The sequence below is a fragment of the Bactrocera dorsalis genome, chromosome 6, assembly GCF_023373825.1.
Source record: "Bactrocera dorsalis isolate Fly_Bdor chromosome 6, ASM2337382v1, whole genome shotgun sequence".
Taxonomy (NCBI): domain Eukaryota; kingdom Metazoa; phylum Arthropoda; class Insecta; order Diptera; family Tephritidae; genus Bactrocera; species Bactrocera dorsalis.
This window is the reverse complement of record NC_064308.1, coordinates 30933462-30951594: the sequence shown is the minus strand read 5'-3', so window position 1 is coordinate 30951594 and position 18133 is coordinate 30933462. Positions and strand designations below refer to the sequence as shown.

Below are 18133 nucleotides of genomic sequence, written 5' to 3'. Positions count from 1 at the left end.
TAGTACTGTAAAATATGCCGTATTTTCTCTTTATTTTGCTCCATGTTTACGACGCTATAACTCACGAACGACTTAAAATAAACGACAATCAATCAAACACGTGTTAACGCGTGAAATGAGTTTTGCAAAATGGTATAGCATGCGAGTCCGATGCGACGAATAAAACTAGAACTACGCGCTTTCAGCGCCAACTAGCGAAAATATCGCAAGACTTTTTTGACAACCCAATATTAATATTATTAGTCATCACTTAACTACTTCCAGTATATCTGAGAAATTTACCGATCAGTAAAATCCATAGAAATGATGTATCAGTATCTGGTGGCTTAAAAAACTGTACTATTACTAATTTATATGAGAGAAGGAACAATAGTTGGGTTAAGTTTTATTTTGATAGCTTCATTGGTGTTTGATTTATCATTGTTCAAAATAATGCCTTATCGTAAGTAGGAGTGATTGAATTCCGATTTCACTCATCTTAAAACCTTAACATAAGTATGTCAAGAGACACTGAAGTAATTTGGAGGAATACTGTCGAGTTGACAGTCCTTGGTCGAATAAAAATCCGGGTGCGTTCCGGTTACGTAGACGCAACTGTCGTAGGAATAGTGTCTGCTATGTAATCTTTGTGGTTAAATGTAATGTTTCTCCCCTTTTTCGATAGGTATTTTTCGCATTTTTAGTAGGTTAAAATTATTCATACTGCGTCATGAAATGTTGGAAAGAAATGTGTTCACCAAATATGGCAAGCATACATACTATATAAATTTTACCGATAGGGTAAACCAAAGTGCCATTCTGTGATACCATTTTATGGCTTAAATTGTAGCACTCTATGGCATACATATCGCTCATTTGCTGCAAGACTGGCATAAATCAAAAAACGTGATTTTTGAGTTAATGCTGCAGAATTGTTCGTTATATCATACTTCATGTTGAGTGAAAAATTCATATGAATACCTCTTATATGCTCCGCGTGAGAAGAGGTGTAAGGTTGGAGTCACCGTGTAAGGTTGTAGTCAGTTGAAAACTTTAAACGCGTTTTCTGGAGAATCGATTTTTTTGACTTATGCCGGTCTTGCAGCAAATGAGCGATATTTGTTCGATTAACAGCATTTTGTATGCGAGTGTTTTCATCTGCAATACCAACTTAGTACCTCGATAAGATTTAGATGGGTGCGTTCGAGCTACATGTGTACGTAATAATAACAGCAGTAAACCAGCTCTGTTGCATATATGCTGATACTTCGCTGCTCTGTAGACAAAAATTTAATGATGCTGATTATTTGTATAAATTGCGATCAAAAAGTGACAATAGTAAATGATGCCGTTGTAAGTGTTGCCGAAAATTGACAAATTTGCAACACTGTTGTCGTGATTGCTATCTGGAACGCATCCTATATTGCGAAAATATTAAAATGCTGTTGTATTAAAAACGAATTTAATCTAGAAGGTATTCAAATGTTTCTTTTGTCAATACAATTTTGAATAAGATCTAAATTGGACTATGATTTCTTTTGGTAAAGATGCGACAATAGCCCCGTATGTGAGACGAAATTGTAAACCTTATGACAGTGTGCAAGTCGTAAACAATCAAGCATTATGCCGCTATTATTTGATTTCCTAAACGACATTTTTTTCTGTTTTTCATCACTAAGAAAACACAAATCACATTAAAATTTCAACGGGATATACTACTTAAGTAAGTGATCAGGAAGATTCAGCCAGTATGACATGTCAAAGACAAACAAAACAAACTTTCCCAAGAGTCAGGGAAGCTAATTACATATGCATGGAACAGAAAAAATAAATTTAAATATTTATCATCAACTCTGTGGGAATATTGTACTTTATACATAAAAAATTTGTTTCTCACTAGTCACTACCACAAAAGTGTGCTAAAAATATTAATACAAAAACTCACCTCGAATATCGATGATTTGTTGTTGGTTCTTGGTTACAGTCCTGTTTGGGACCGGATTTCACAATTGTTGGATGTGAATTGAGTACATGATGCGGTGAGGTATGTACTGAAGGCAATAAATTCGGAGGAAAACGAAATGGAAAATCACTATAATAAAGGAATAAAAGATAAAACATTAAATATATATACTCTCGGGTTACCGGCGAGGTAAGATTTAAAGGCATATAAATATTTTATTGCCTTTAACTAGAAGCCAATAAAATATACTGATTATAATTATGCAAGCTATACTTATACCATTGCTTCTTATTTTTTATGTTCTATACAATATAATATAAAATATCATACAAAAAGTAGGATATTCAACACATAATTGAGAACATTGAACCTTTTCGAAGGTATATATACATACGAGTCTATCAAAGTTATTGTCTTTTAATAGGGTCAAAAAGTAATTTTTTAGTTCCCAGTGTTTACGATTATTAACAAATTCTATTTTTTTTGTAATTAATAATGAGTTTCGTACACATTTCCCTATTTAATTTTATTTTTCGTAATAAAATAATAACCTAAGTTACTATTTGAGAGTGAAAGTACCATCAAAATCGGTCCAACTGCTTCTGAGATTAGCCGGAATAAACAAACAGACATACAGACAGAAGTGTTATTTTGCTATATGTACCGTGTATATCGATATACTTCTTCTTCTTTACTGGCGCAGAAAGCGTTTACGCTATTATAGCAATTGGATATTTCAAGCGAAGCCAGATCCTTCTCCACCTGATCTTTCCAACGGAGTGCAGGTTTTCCTCTTCCTCTGCTTCCCCCGGCGGGTATTGCGTCGAATACTTTCAGATCTGGGGTGTTTTCGTCTATTTGGACGACATGACTTAGCCAGCGTAGCCACTGTCTTTTAATTCGCTGAACTATGTCAATGTCGTCGTATACCTAATACAGCTCATCGTTCCATCGAATTCAATATTCGATATTCGCAGTGACGAATGCGCAAAGGACCATAAATCTTTCGCAGAACTTCTTTAGGAAACTCCTAAGGCCGACTCATTAGATGTTGTCATCGTCCTCTGCGCTACATAGCAGGACGGGAATAATGAGTGACTTATAGAATTTTGTTTTTGTTCGTTTTGTTCGTATATATATATACATATATAATAGAAATTTCTTTACTTTTTTATTTGCTTTAAAAGATTCGATAATGGAAAAACCTAGGCTGCCCCTATTGTGAAAAAAGGAAGACATTAAAAGGACATGGGGTTGAGTGATGATAACATAAATAAAAATAAAAAGTTTTTTAAATAATGATGGTTCAAAAATAGACATTTTGTGTTTTGAGTGGTTTGTCAAAAAATCGAAATGCGCCAGTGTCGGCCCCTATTATAAAGACAAAAAGCAAACAAAATTGAGGGTCAATTAAGAGTTTAAACTTTTTCGGCATCAAATGAATGTTCAGAAGTTACATATATTTAACGCAGATGAAACTGGACTTTTTTCCGTGCTTTGCAAATAATACTCTTGCCTTGAAGAACGAAATTCGTTGGAGGTAAATTATAGAAAAAAATATTAACAATGCTGTTGTGTACTCGTATAGCTGGAGATAAAGAAACCCGTTAGTGATCGTTTAAAAAATGCGATGTAAGAAGAAGAAGAAGCTGAATGGAAGTCAAATCGGAAAGCTTGGATGTCTCCTGAAATTGTGCGCTCTCAGAAGAGAAAAGTTTTACTATTTTTGGACAATGTGACAACTCACCCTCGAGATATTAAACTTAATAATATAAGTTGATCTTTTTATCTGGTAATACAACATCCGTTTCTCAGCCCTTTGACAGGGCATTATACAGAATTTTAAATGTCACTACAGATGCGATATTATAAAACTTATATTGACTAGAGTAGATGATATTTCAATGAACAAACTCTCAAAAACATTTGACATTTTAAAGGCTGTTTATTTTATTAATACTGCATGGGACGTGACGATGGAAACAATTAAAAACTGGTAATCAAAGGCTGGTTTTCAAAAAAGTTTCAACGAAATTTCTGACTTCGATGCAGAGGTCGATATTCGCATATCGACGTTATCGGCTTTTATAAAGCTTTTAAATAACTTTGGGAAGAGCAGCATTCCGACGACTTTTTGTTATTTGTGACTTCAGAAGACAATAATATTGATATTGTCATTGACGAAATATCTGATAAATAAAACGGAGACCTAAATGAAGTATTCGCCCATGATGCGGTCAAATTAAATCATACACTGAAGAACTAAAACATTACCATCGCATTAAAAAAGTCGTTAGTGACGACGTCACTGGATTTCGCCAAAAATTTGGAAAGTCACTCAAAATAAAAATGAAATATGTAAATAAAGTGACCAAGAAATCTAATTTATTTAAGAAGCACTTTATGTATCAATTTTATAAATTTTGTTTGTAATAAAAAATCTTAGAAAATTCCATACAGCCTTACTTAAAAAGTCGAATATCTCGAGAAGTATTAACGATAGCGATTTTGCTCTCGGACTTTTTGTGTAGCAAATAAAATTTTCTACAAGTTTGTCATGTACATTTTTTCTATAGCTCTTGTCATTTACAAGATATATATAAAAAATGCGATTTTCGTAGAAAAATCAGGTTTAGAGCCCCGTACTACCTCGCTAGTGTGAGTTTCGATTTTGTCACAATGGGCACTTTTGTAGAGTGTTCAATTTTGAAGAATATACATATGTCCAAAGTCAAAGCGATGCCATAAAGTGCCTTTGAGCTATAGAAATTTAAAGATAAAAAAAAAAAATCACGATTTTCATGTATTTTCAATGGAAAATTTTAACATGCCTCGGTCAAGTCCTTAATGTTAATATGAAGGCCCCAACTTTTCAAGGAATTTTTTTAGGGTATTTACGAAAACATTTCATTAGGGGATTAAAAAAATGGATATAACTTGCCGTAAAAAAAAAAAAACCTAGTATACTTATATATACGTATATTTATATTGTATATAACTATAAATATATTATTATATACATTATATATATATTTATATATATAAGGACAATAGCTATATAATACAATAATTATAACTTCCTGCTTAGTTAACTTATTATATAATACATATTAACAGATTAAAATGTGCGAAAAATTATGTTAAATGTGATATCTCCACTTATAGTCTACAAAACGCCCTGTTTCACTCATACCCTCAGGAACAATGATGTTGCTAAATTTTCAGATATCGGTATAGTCTACCAGTGCAAGTGAATGGAGGGGTAAAACATTAACTTCAAAGTTATTTTCATATTTGATCAAGTTAACAATTATAAAACAATTTTTCAAAGTGTGGACGTGGAACGATATTGTTTTAATTACAGCTGTAGACAATCCCGAAGTTGAGAGTGGAAACTTGATTGGTGAAATAATGGCCCTGAAATACGGCAAATCATGTGTTCTTCCTATTCTTTACTGGCACCGATTACGAGATTATAGCCGAGTTAACAACATCGCGCCAGTCGTTTCTTCTCTTCGCTACGTGGCGCCAATTGGATATTCCAAGCGAAGCCAGGTCCTTCTCCACCTGGTCTTTCCAACCGAGAGGAGGTCTTCCTCTTCCTCTGCTTCCCCGGCGGGTATTGCATCGAATACTTTCAGAGCTGGAGGGTTTTTGTCCATACGGGCGACATGATCTTGCCAGCGCAGCCACTGTCTTTTAATTCGCTGAACTATGTCAATGTCGTCGTATATCTCATACAGCTCATCGTCCCATCAAATGCGATATTCGCCGCGGCCAACGCGCAAAAGACCATAAATCTTTTGCAGAACGTTTCTCTCGAAAGTTCGCAACGTCGACTCATCAGATGCTGTCATCGTCCATGTCTATGCGCCACATAGCAGGACGGGAATAATGAGTGACTTATAGAGTTTGGTTTTTGTTCGTCGGGGATTTACTTCTTAATTGCCTACTCGGTCCAAAGTAGCACCTGTTGGCAAGAGTTATTCTGCGTTCGATTTCGAGGCTGACATTGTTGTTGCTGTAAATGCTGGTTCCAAGATACACGAAATTATCTACAACTTCGAAGTTATGACTGTCAACAGTGACGTGGGAGCTAAGTCGCTAGTGCAACGAATGTTTGTTTGATGACAGGTGATATTTCGTATTGCTCTCGTTCACTACCGGACCCTTCTGTTTCGCTTCCTTATCCAGTTTGGAGAAAGCAGAACTAACGGCGACATACACTAGCAGCTGTACTTACTCTTATAGAAGTTTGTACCTGTTATTTTCTCCAAGAGCAGATTGAAGAAATCACACGAAAGGGAGTCCCCTTGTCTGAAAAGGAAGATGGAGTCATATGTAGAAGTTCACGCAAGTGAGGAAAGTTCTCTGACTTGGCCACTTGGTGAGTGACCAGAAACTATTCTTTTAAATATGGCTCAAGCAGCTCAAGACGTTTGCGAGCTAAAGTGAGAAGGCGAGACATCCCCTCCACAAGGTTGTGTACTGGGTTTGGAACTCGGCAAATTAAAAAACACTACCAATGAAAAAGAGTAAACAGCCTCGGATCAAGTATTGTAAAGATTTAGTTAAGGTTACGATTGTTGTGGAAATTGAAACAGAAGAATTTTATGTTAATTCCTATATCTCCGTGTAGATTATCTCCGCAAACATATGGATAAATTTTCGGATGATCAACGAGTTATAGTGCGGAACAGAGCGAGTGATTTATTGCCATATAATGACAGTGTACTGCTGTGTACATTTCCTTAAATGCTCCTGTCATCTAGAAAAATTTTGAAAGAAATGCTCATAAAATGCGTTTTATTCAAGTATAACATGTTTTTTGACGTTTCTTTATTCACATTTTTTAAGATAAAACCTATATTTTTTTTTGTATTTACTTTTGCTATTAAAAAGTCTTAAATCGGTCAGACCCTTTGCAAATAAACTCATTTAGTATTTATATTGTAGATTAAAACATAAAAGTTTACATGGGAGGGAAATTACCTTGATAATGTTGGGTTGATGGGTAATGATGACGGATAAGGACTTCTAAAACTAGATGCTGCAGAATATACAGATGGTGTATGCCTAAAAAGATTCAATAATAAATTTTGTATACTTGGATACAAATATTTTAAGTAAATGTTGAATTTTAAATGCCTTTTATACTTGTACACAGGTACAGGTAACAAAACTTCTATTCAAATGCAAAGATAATTTTCAGCCTAAGGCATAATACGATCCATCTTATAAAAAACAAGAGTGCAGAGTGAACGCTGAATGTCGAGCCGAGCGTAAAGTTGATTTCGATCAGCACTGAACAATTTTAGCTATCCCATAGTGCATGCGATATTTAGCGCTGGGTTCCACGTATACTTTGCTATTATACTTGCACATTTATTGCTTTTTAATATGGTAATTTTTTTGTGCTTATGCAAGTTAAAAGTGAAGACACGGATGTCTCAGATAAAGAATAGATTTCTTCCAGTTCTGTGATAAATATACAAAATGTATGAAAAACATCGATAAAAATAATTTCACCGAATTAATTTGTCGAATTTCACAATTTACATTCAAATTTAAGACATAATCCCAAAAGTTGTTTGAATATTTATATAATATATGCACCATTTCAGCCCAAGTCGGGCGTAAAACGCCTAAAAACTGTTTTCCTGCATTGATCAGCTTTACGCTCGGCTTCGGGTAGCCGGTTCCGGAAAAATTAGCGCAATACTAGTTCGTTATATTTAACATATTTCAATTTTTTACTGACAGTAAACACAAAGCGATAAAACCGCGTTTAAAAAATACGTTTAATTAAGTGCACAATAGAGTATTGATAATTTTGAAACAGATAATGTACATATATTTCATCATTCAGTAAATGTAGATGCGATGAGGAGGTTAATTTGAAGAACCTTGATATAACTCAATACACACACTCAGAATGTGGGTCATAAATTATAAACTGACTTCATCATCATCTAAAAATAAGATGTAAAACGTCAACAGATCTAAAATCGGGAAGCACTTACCACGATGGTGTCATATCGGGTCCAAGCATTGGATATGCATACTGGCTTGAAGGAAATGAATATATGGCCGGCCTCGTTAAACCTAGAAATAAAATACCAAAATAAATAAAATATGTGAAACAATTAAAAAAGAAAGAAAAAACTTTGGGTGCAACCAACATTATAAATTCTCGCATTTTTCTGAAATAAGTGTTTGCAAAACTTTGTACTAAACAAGAGAGGGTGAAGTTAGGATGTAACCAAAAAGTTTATACCCCCGCAATTTCCAAACCTCAAAGGCAGAGATATATGTACATACTTTGCAAAAGTTCATATTAACAAGTAAGAAATGGCTAAGTTCGAGTGCAACCGAACATTTTATACTCTTGCAAGTTGCTGGAATCAAAGCCAAGAGGATCGGAACTAAGCAATTTTATATACACATACACCATATGTAACTTATACACTGACTTACATACAGCTGTTGACAGCTAAATAGAAACGCTCCCTTTTTTGTAGGTGGCTAATGAGTATGATAATACAAATTTTTAATATACCGTTATTTATATTCCTAAAAGTCTTGCATTGCTATATACTATTAAATTCACTCTGTTTTGTAGTTGTGAAGTTATTTTAATTTTTTTTTTTTCAATATGTAGTAAATGCGTTTCGATATACAAAAAAGGTGAATTAAGTGCGACAGCTAATTAGAAGCAGTTGTTTAAAAAATTAAAATTCCTTAAGGTGCTAATTTTTGTTAATATATGCTATTGATTTCTGGTAAGGGTGTGTTTCAACGTTGTGGTTTCAAATATATTAAAATGTATTATTGACGTTTTGTAATGAGGCAACGCTGCAGCTGTACACCTATGTACCTTAGAACGGCATGGCAAGCTGCACCATTGGTGCGCTGTTAGGGTCTTATAACGTAAATTCGGTATCTATATGAAGCAATATTAAAGAAATTAAAAAGAGATAACCAACAAAATACTAACTGAAAGTATGCAAGTTTTTGGAATATCATTATTTTTTGTTGATAAAATATTTTCGTTTCTTATTAGTTGTCGCACCCAAACCGTTGATTCCACATATTTTCGTTAAAATCTTCAAAACAAAAACAAATTTTAAACAAAATGTTTACTATTAAAATAACTATATTAATTATTAACTATTAATTGGAAAATAATATCATTTAATTCAAAATAGGTGTCGTTTCTAATTAGCTGTCAACTGCTGTATATATTCAGCATAAGATTTGTTAGAAAAACCAAAATCAATATACATAATCATTATACAAAATCATCCCAATGTTTGAAAATCTTGGTAATGGTTATATGGGGGCTAGGTCAAGTTTTCACCCAATTGTATTCATCTTAGGCACAACGATATACTGTTATGAGTAAAATGCATTCCGAAAATTTCAAATATTGGCCAATATATCCAGCATAAAGTCACCAGGAAGTTCGAAAATCTTTAAATTAGGTATATGGGGGCTCAGTGAAATATTGACCCGATTCAACCCATTTTGGATACACAGAATAACTACTGCAGGAAAAGGATTCTGCCTGAATTTCTATTGCATATCTCACACGTTGACCGATATTTTCGAACAAAAGTCAACTATAGGTACTGGGGTCCACATATTCGGTATTTAGGGTCTTAAACAGTTTTGGTTGGATTTGAACAATTTTTTGTCATAAGGTGGCATACACTAAAGGCATTATTCGTGCAAAGGTTATTCCCGTTGTATTAATTGCTTCTTGATTTGAGCACTGGAAGGTAAAAGAATCAAGTGAAATTTAAAATTGTGCTATATGGGGAGTAGTCGTGGTTATTGTCGGATTTCACTCTTTTCACACTTAAAGAAATAAGAAAAGAATGCCACGTTCCAAATTTTGTCGAAATTAGTCAGTCGGGTCCCGTTTCTAGCACATTTATGGGTGGGCCATATAAAATTTTAAATCGATGATAGGGCGTAAAAGATTGAGTGTAGCGTTTTTTGTATGGCACGTAGCGCCGTCCTGCTGGAACAAAATGTTGTCCAAATCTTCCTCTTCAATTTGCTTCAAGAAAAATGCGGTTAACGTTGTGCGATATCGCTCACCATTGATGGTTGCGGTTCCTTCTTCATTTTCAATAAAGAATAATGGGCCGATGATTCCACCAGACAAAATCCGCACCATACAGTGATTCGTGCTGGGTGCATTGGCTTCTCGACGATTACGTGCGGATTTTCTGTGCCCCAAATGCGAAAATTCTGATTGTTAACGCAACCATCGAGGTGGAAATGAGCCTCGTCCGAAAAGATGATTTTTCGGTAAAATTGACCATCCTTGGTCAAACGATCTTCTGCCCAATCTGCGAACTGTAGAATAGTGAATAGCGACCCATTTCGTAAATTTTAGACTTTGTACTGAATATCTGTCACTTTCCGAATGGTATTTGACGTTTCCAATCTCGAAATATAGATAATTCAAATTTAAAACGATAAATGGCCCACCCGTTAGCTTTAGTGGCTTAAGAGATATGCACATTAAACATGTTAAGGGGCAGGACCACGCCCCTTTTCTCAACATTGTTTATCCACAGGTGTCCCTTACTACTGCGATCTCCTCTGCCAAATAACAGTTTTATTTCTTAATTCACCTACGAACTCGATTTTTTTTTTGTAGTAAGGAACCTGTATACCAACCTGTTCATCAAGATATCCCAATTTTTGCTCAAGTTACAGCTTGCACGGACGGACGGACGGATAGAGAGAGAGTCAGCGGGATTTCAACTTTTCTCGTCATCCTGGTGCAACTGGTTGCAAGAGTATCCAAATGTGTAGTTTAGCGCTAAACCATATTATTTTTAGAAAAATTATCCATTTAATTTCACTGAGTTACACATACAATATTTACCAAAATGAAAGGTTTCAAGTCAGATGAAAAGTAAAGATGGATGGAAAAACTACATCGCCTATATAAGGGCTAGGGAAAGGTCTGAACTGATGGCATTACCATATGACATTACTCAAGTATAGCACATGGTAAACTGAACTTTTGCACACGAGTTATACATATCGCACTTGTTACGTTAAAGTGTAACAACTCAAAATTTGAACATTTTCAGTAGAGACGATAAACTGTTTCCGTAAATATTAATAATATATTACAAAGAAAAAACAATGTAATTTCACGAAAATATCATTAAAAATAATATAACCGCTGTTTCATTTTTATTTGTTTAGTATTTGCACGAAAATAACAAATTTTTGAGTTATTACTCTTTTCCTGAAATTTTTTTATATACAGAGTGGTATTATTTGAGTTGTCTCTGTCTGTCTCAACTCAAAATGTTACACTTTATGTGATACAGTAACGAACCAATTTGATAAAAAACTTGGAGAAAACTAAAAATGTAACTCTTTAGTTGAGTCGAAAGAAGTCATTCTGAAAACAAAGAGAGAGTCATAACGGTTTTTTTAACGAAAGACTAGACAAATCACTGAACGATTTTTACAGTGGGTAGAGATGACCACTGCACATTATTTTCTTGCAAAAAACTAAAATTTGGAAATTTTGAGTTGCTACACTTTAACGTAACAAGTGCGATATATATAACAACTAGCTGGCCCCGCAGCCGTTGTCCTGCGTGAAAATATGTGTTTTGAAATGAAAAGAATGTTAAATTTATCATTTCATTTTTGAAGTTATACTTCTTATACGACGCCGGAAAAGGTTGCGATAGATTCTGGTTGCGCAACCTTCCATATAAAAGTAACGCAAAGTTGCGCAACCTCGCTCCATCCATATGAATGTAACGCAACCTTGTCTGCGAAGATGTGCGAGCAGCAAGCGAAGCGGTGACAATCGGCGATCGTTTGTTCGTTTCTTTCGGCACAGCTCGGCCGACACAACAACACAACACAATGTTCCATGCTTATGCTGTTGTTGTTTTTGTAGAACAATGTTTCAATTTTTGGTTGGTGACATATTCACATGTGTGCGCATATGTATGTTTGTATGCTTGTGCATTATTGAAGTTATACTTCTTTTTCTTTCGTTTGTCTTTCATTTCTGCGAATTCTCAACTATTTTACGTATGTTTTGGTTGAAATACTCTGCGTTGGCCTTTCAGAATCACACAGAATCATTTCTGTGGTTTTTGAAACTGACCCACGAGGACGAGGTATATGGTTTTATCTGGAAGCGTGAGATTTAAGAAAATCGCTCGCTTACAAGGGATAAAATTACTTCTGAGTGGCGATTTTAATGAATAAATTCACAGAATCATTTCTGTGCTTTTTGAAATCTATACTAATAAATATTTTTTTCTTACTAATAGAAAATAAATTTATCACAGCAATATACATAAACATATACATAATATCGCTGTGATAAATTTAATTTCTATTAGTAAGCAAAAAACTAAAAATAATTTTATTAAGACTATACTTCTTAGGGCATCACAGCAATGTTATGTATATGTTGTATATACATATTATGCATATGTATTGCTGTGATAAATTTATTGCGAAAGCAAATGTTCTACAAAGTATGTATATTTCTATACTTAAACAAAATTATTAGAACCATCGTATGTTTCTTGCATTCATAACCAAATCATACTTAAGTCAGCGCAACCTAATTGTCAATGGTGGTGTTGGTGGTAAGCGGTTGGAAGGTCAAGATGCTAACACAGGTCCCAGGTTCGAATCCCGACAGAATAAATATTTAATTTTTTGCTTTTAACATCGTATACTATAAAAATAAGTATTTTTCTTTATTTTAATTTCTATTAGTAAGAAAAATATTTATTTGTATAGTATACGATGTTAAAAGGCATACATCTTCTATCCTATCTTGTGTGTCTGTACATGCTCATAAGAGTGTATGTATACGCATGTGTGCGCATTGACTTGCATGTTCATACATTCATATATACTTATATGTACATATATTTGCATACATTGCCGGCAACAAAAAATTGATCTTCACAAGTCTATCCGGCAGCCAAATTGGCGAAGAACAAAAGAGAGATGATTACGCTGCATATTCTCTTCCGCAACGAAGAGACGGAACTACTTTCCGAGTCAAAATTCCTTCATTTAGAGATTGCTTTATTCTTCATTTTATGTGCATAATAAATTTATAAAATGTGAATTTAAGTTTTCTAGTTTTCTTTCATACAAAATGATATGCATTTCTGAAAATCACTAAGAAGTATAACTTCATCCGCGCGTAGGGACTCCACGCACCTTTTTTTTTTAATGCAACAACAACATTTTTTGGTTTCTGTTCCGGTGTACAGAAAAGATGGTTTTCCAACTTGTGAGCACGCCACGTATATCTAACCGTGTGAAAAAATAGCATTTCCAAAATTATGCCACACACTATGCGAATATCCTTGTGTCCTGTCATCTCAAATGCAATTTTCACTGGAAACGGAATACGTTTGAACTGAAATGGCAAATCGATAGAAGTCAAAGGAATCAAGCATTCTGCCCCTTGTATTCGATAGGTGCGTCACAAACAGCCAGGTTCCATTACACAGTTTCGGCGTATGCAAATTGCGAAACATAATAACGATAGATCCAACTTTGAGACGCAAATGGTGCGGTGGCATATCAAGCCTCTCCAAAGAATTTAGAAATTCCACTGGATAACTCACGGCGTCGTCTTCATTGTCAAGACGATCGATCGATTTGTATGAGCGCAAGTCGATGATGTAAAATGTCTTCGGCAATGTCATTTTTGTTCGTATCCCATAATAGACGCGGATTTGAGGGCTGATATGTCGAAATGATTATCGCGAAAATTGTGCGAACTTCATTTGCATTCCAGTGATTATCATTTTCCAGCAATTGTAATTGCTGGCTTGCTTCACGAAAAGTTGCACACAAAAGAAGTTGAACCGCGAACATTTATCAATAGCAACCGAAGGTAAAAACAATCGTCGTTTTTCGGGGGATTGTGTAAATTCGTCCCAATGCATTAGTTGATAACACACCTGGATGTCCATCTACTGGTAGGCCTTGCTTTCTGCGTAATTATTTCCTCAACGATGGATTTCATGTATAATATCAAGGTATTCCGAATGTCCTCAAAAACGGATCTCTGACGAAAGTTGAGCAAAAACTCGTAAATGTTAATTTTGTTGCTGGCGGTGTTTCCACTGCCTGTACTGTATTCCCTGGGTTGAAGTACACACTTTGATCTTCTCCAAATTAACTGCGAGACGCACAACAGTCGGAAAACGTTCATTAATTGCAAAAGTAAATATCCTACAAAGCGCTTTAGTGCAGTTCACGTATCGACTATATCGTTCAAGACCAATAACCGCCATGTTTCTTCCGTTATGTGACGCACTTACAAACGTATTTTATCGATTTCACCAAACTGCAATACTCAATATTTATTTGACTTTTGAATGTGAATTAGACAATAATGGTGAATATAGTACGATTCAATTGTTGTCAACTTCGATATTCACTCTTATAAATTGATTGGTGGGCGACGTCGATAGAGTAGATATCCGTCATTTCTAGTTTGTGTTTCCGAAAGAAAAGTATGTGGATAGTGTTTCGTGCATTTATTGTCAGACATATAAACCGAAGTGGGATCCGCAAGGTCCATGAACCATATTGGTATTCAAAACTTCGTATAATACTGGATCTTTCTCTGCATCAGGAATTTCCGCATGACTGAATGATTTCATCAATTTGATCTGGTGTAACCACCATCCACCAGAGAAGAATGTGTGCGTGCGGCAAACCTCTCTTTTGCCACTCAACAGAGTACATCTAGCATCTAACAGCACCATATATACGTTGCTTCAAGATAAAGTCCATCGAAGCTGTTGCTTGAAAAGCCGTGCTGTGACATCGTGACGATCGCTTGCTGATTTACCGCGATCCATAATACCGCACGTATGTCATCGCATCCTGGGAGTACTCGGTCATGTGCCTTGGGCTGCTAATGTATGTTGATGCCAAAAAGAACGCCGACCGATATTAGCGCGACCTCTTCGTGGCATCGCAACAAATTTCAATCTGTAATTGATTACTTTGTGTGCAACACACATAACGTTTTCACTGAATAATTTTCAAAAATTTTTGAAGCAAACGACAAATTTGAACGATTCAAATATTTGAGAAACAAAACCAAAAAAAATTGTATGGAAAAAATTAACTTTTTAGAATTGTCCAATTTTTCGACTTTTCATCACGAAAAACATACAGGTTTTTTTATTTCTAAACCTTCTCCGATCCACACAGAACATTCTCTGAAAATTTCATCAAGATTGGTTCAGTCGTTCCCTTAGCGTTACTAATAAACCAACATTCATTCGTTTGTATGGAAAAAAGAAAAGGGCTGTTTTCAGGGGGTTTCCGGCAATTATTCGAATTTTTCTTGCCGTAAAAACCGTCTTTGAACGCCGTAACAAAAAAAAAAAAACCATCTCAGCGAACATTTACAAAAAAGGATTGGTCGAATTGGTCCAGGCGTTGTAGAGTTATGCGCTTACCAACACATTTTGTGATTCATTTTTATATATATGAATAATTGTAATAATAATAACATGTAAGAAATGGCTAAGTTCTGGAGCAATCGAACAATTTGTAATTTTGCAACTTGCAAGAATAAAAGCCAGGGAAATACTTTAAAGTTTAAAATGGCACTCAGGATCAAAATCCAAGCAATTTTACATATACATATGTATATGTAAAGAAGGTATCTTTGGTACTACGGTCGGTAAATTCAGCCTCCACGAGCAAACATCCCTAAATGGGTTGAGGCTGATCGACCTCGCCGGGGCCCGAAATATGGTTATCTGTACTACTATATTCCAGCATAAGAAGATCCATCAAGCTACCTGGCTGTCTCCGGATCGAAAAACTACCAACCAGATCGATCATGTTGTGATAGACGGAAGACACGTCTCCAGTGTTTTAGATGTGTGTGCGCTCCGAGGTCCTAACATCGACTCGGACCACTATCTTGTTGCACCCGCCTCTGTGCAGCAAAAAACACACGCCAACAAACACAAGGAAGGTTCGACGTCGAGAAGCTGCAATCACAACAGACAGCCGAACGATTCTCTACTCGGCTTGCATTCCTGCTCTCTGAGAGCACTCGTCAACAACTCGGTATAAGGGTACTGTGGGACGGCATTTTAAACTCCTTACGTACAGCTGCAACCGGAACCATTGATTTTCGGAAAGTGCAAAAGAACAGCTGGTACGACGACGTGTGCCGTGTCGCAGCGGAGAGAAAACAGGCTGCCTACCTCGCAACGTTACGATCGACCACAACACGTGCGGGATGGGATAGATACCGAGAGTTGAAGAGGGAAGCGAGACGCATTTGCAGACAGAAGAAGAAAGAGGCCGAAATGCGTGAGTACGAACAGCTTGATAAGCTGGCCGACAGGGGTAAAGCTCGAAAATTCTACGAAAAGATGCGGCGGCTTACAGAAGGTTTCAAGACCGGAGCATACTCCTGTAGAACCCCCCCAGGTGATCTAGCCACCGATACCCAGAGCACACTTAAATTATGGAGGGAACACTTCTCCAGCCTGCTCAATGGCAGTGAACGCACAACACCAGGAGTAGGCGAACCCGATACCCCAATCGATGACGATGGAGCAGACGTTCCATTGCCCGATCATGAAGAAGTTCGAATAGCAATTGCCCGCCTGAAAAACAACAAAGCGGCAGGGGCCGATGGATTGCCGGCCGAGCTATTCAAACACGGCGGCGAAGAACTGATAAGGAGCATGCATCAGCTTCTTTGTAAAATATGGTCGGATGAAAGCATGCCAAGCGATTGGAATTTAAGTGTACTATGCCCAATCCATAAAAAAGGAGACCCCACAATCTGCGCCAACTACCGTGGGATAAGCCTCCTCAACATCGCATATAAGGTTCTGTCGAGCGTACTGTGTGAAAGATTAAAGCCCACCGTCAACAAACTGATTGGACCTTATCAGTGTGGCCTCAGACCTGGTAAATCAACAACCGACCAGATATTCACCATGCGCCAAATCTTGGAAAAGACCCGTGAAAGGAGAATCGACACTCACCACCTATTCGTCGATTTCAAAGCTGCTTTCGACAGCACGAAAAGGAGCTGCCTTTATGCCGCGATGTCTGAATTTGGTATCCCCGCAAAACTAATACGGCTGTGTAAACTGACGTTGAGCAACACGAAAAGCTCCGTCAGGATCGGGAAGGACCTCTCCGAGCCGTTCGATACCAAACGAGGTTTCAGACAAGGCGATTCCCTATCGTGCGACTTTTTCAACCTGCTTCTGGAGAAAATAGTTCGAGCTGCAGAACTCAACAGAGAAGGTACCATCTTCTATAAGAGTGTACAACTGCTGGCGTACGCCGATGATATTGATATCATCGGCCTCAACATCCGCGCCGTTAGTTCTGCTTTTTCCAGACTGGACAAGGAAGCAATAGAAATGGGTCTGGCAGTGATCGAGGGCAAGACGAAATATCTCCTGTCATCAAACAAACAGTCGTCGCACTCGCGACTTGGCACTTACGTCACTGTTGACAGTCACAACTTTGAAGTTGTAGATAATTTCGTCTATCTTGGAACCAGCGTAAACACCAACAATGTCAGCCCAGAAATCCAACGCAGGATAACTCTTGCCAACAGGTGCTACTTCGGACTAAGTAGGCAATTGAGAAGCAAAGTCCTCTCTCGACAAACAAAAACCAAACTCTATAAGTCACTCATAATTCCCGTCCTGCTATATGGTGGAGAGGCCTAGATGATGTCAACAACAGATGAGTCGACGTTGCGATTTTTTGAGAGAAAAGTTCTGCGAAAGATTTATGGTCCTTTGCGCGTTGGCCACGGCGAATGTCGCATTCGATGTAACGATGAGCAGTACGAGATATACGGCGACATTGACATAGTTCAGCGAATTAAAAGACAGCGGCTACGCTGGCTAGGTCATGTTGTCCGGATGGACGAAAACACTCCAGCTCTGAAAGTATTAGACGCAGGACCTGGCTTCGCTTGGAATATCCAATTGCCGCCACGTTGCGAAAAGAAGAAACGACTGGCGTGCGGTTGTTAACTCGGCTATAATCGCATAAGCGGTGTCTACGCCAATTAAGAAGAAGAAGATATGTATGTACAAATACTTTATTAACTCATACATTGACAAACACCTACGGTTTTTC

At 36.7% G+C, this 18133-nt stretch overlaps 1 protein-coding gene and 1 pseudogene across 27 annotated transcripts in view; one reads left to right on the top strand and one right to left on the bottom strand.

Annotated features, from left to right (window-relative positions):
• LOC105231504 (protein pangolin, isoforms A/H/I/S) overlaps positions 1-18133 on the bottom strand; it is a 454601-nt gene that overhangs the window by 284109 nt on the left and 152359 nt on the right. For 26 of the 27 annotated variants that reach the window (XM_049460025.1, XM_049460000.1, XM_049460004.1 and 23 more), the window contains 3 exons: positions 7966-8047; positions 6935-7018; positions 1925-2071 (listed from right to left, as the gene is read on the bottom strand). In XM_049460025.1, coding sequence (XP_049315982.1) covers positions 1925-2071; positions 6935-7018; positions 7966-8047 — 313 coding nt within the window. The remainder of the gene's footprint in view (positions 1-1924; positions 2072-6934; positions 7019-7965; positions 8048-18133) is intronic. The other variant, XM_049460022.1, reaches the window with a different exon arrangement.
• LOC125779826 (small nucleolar RNA U3) lies at positions 12064-12193 on the top strand (annotated as a pseudogene).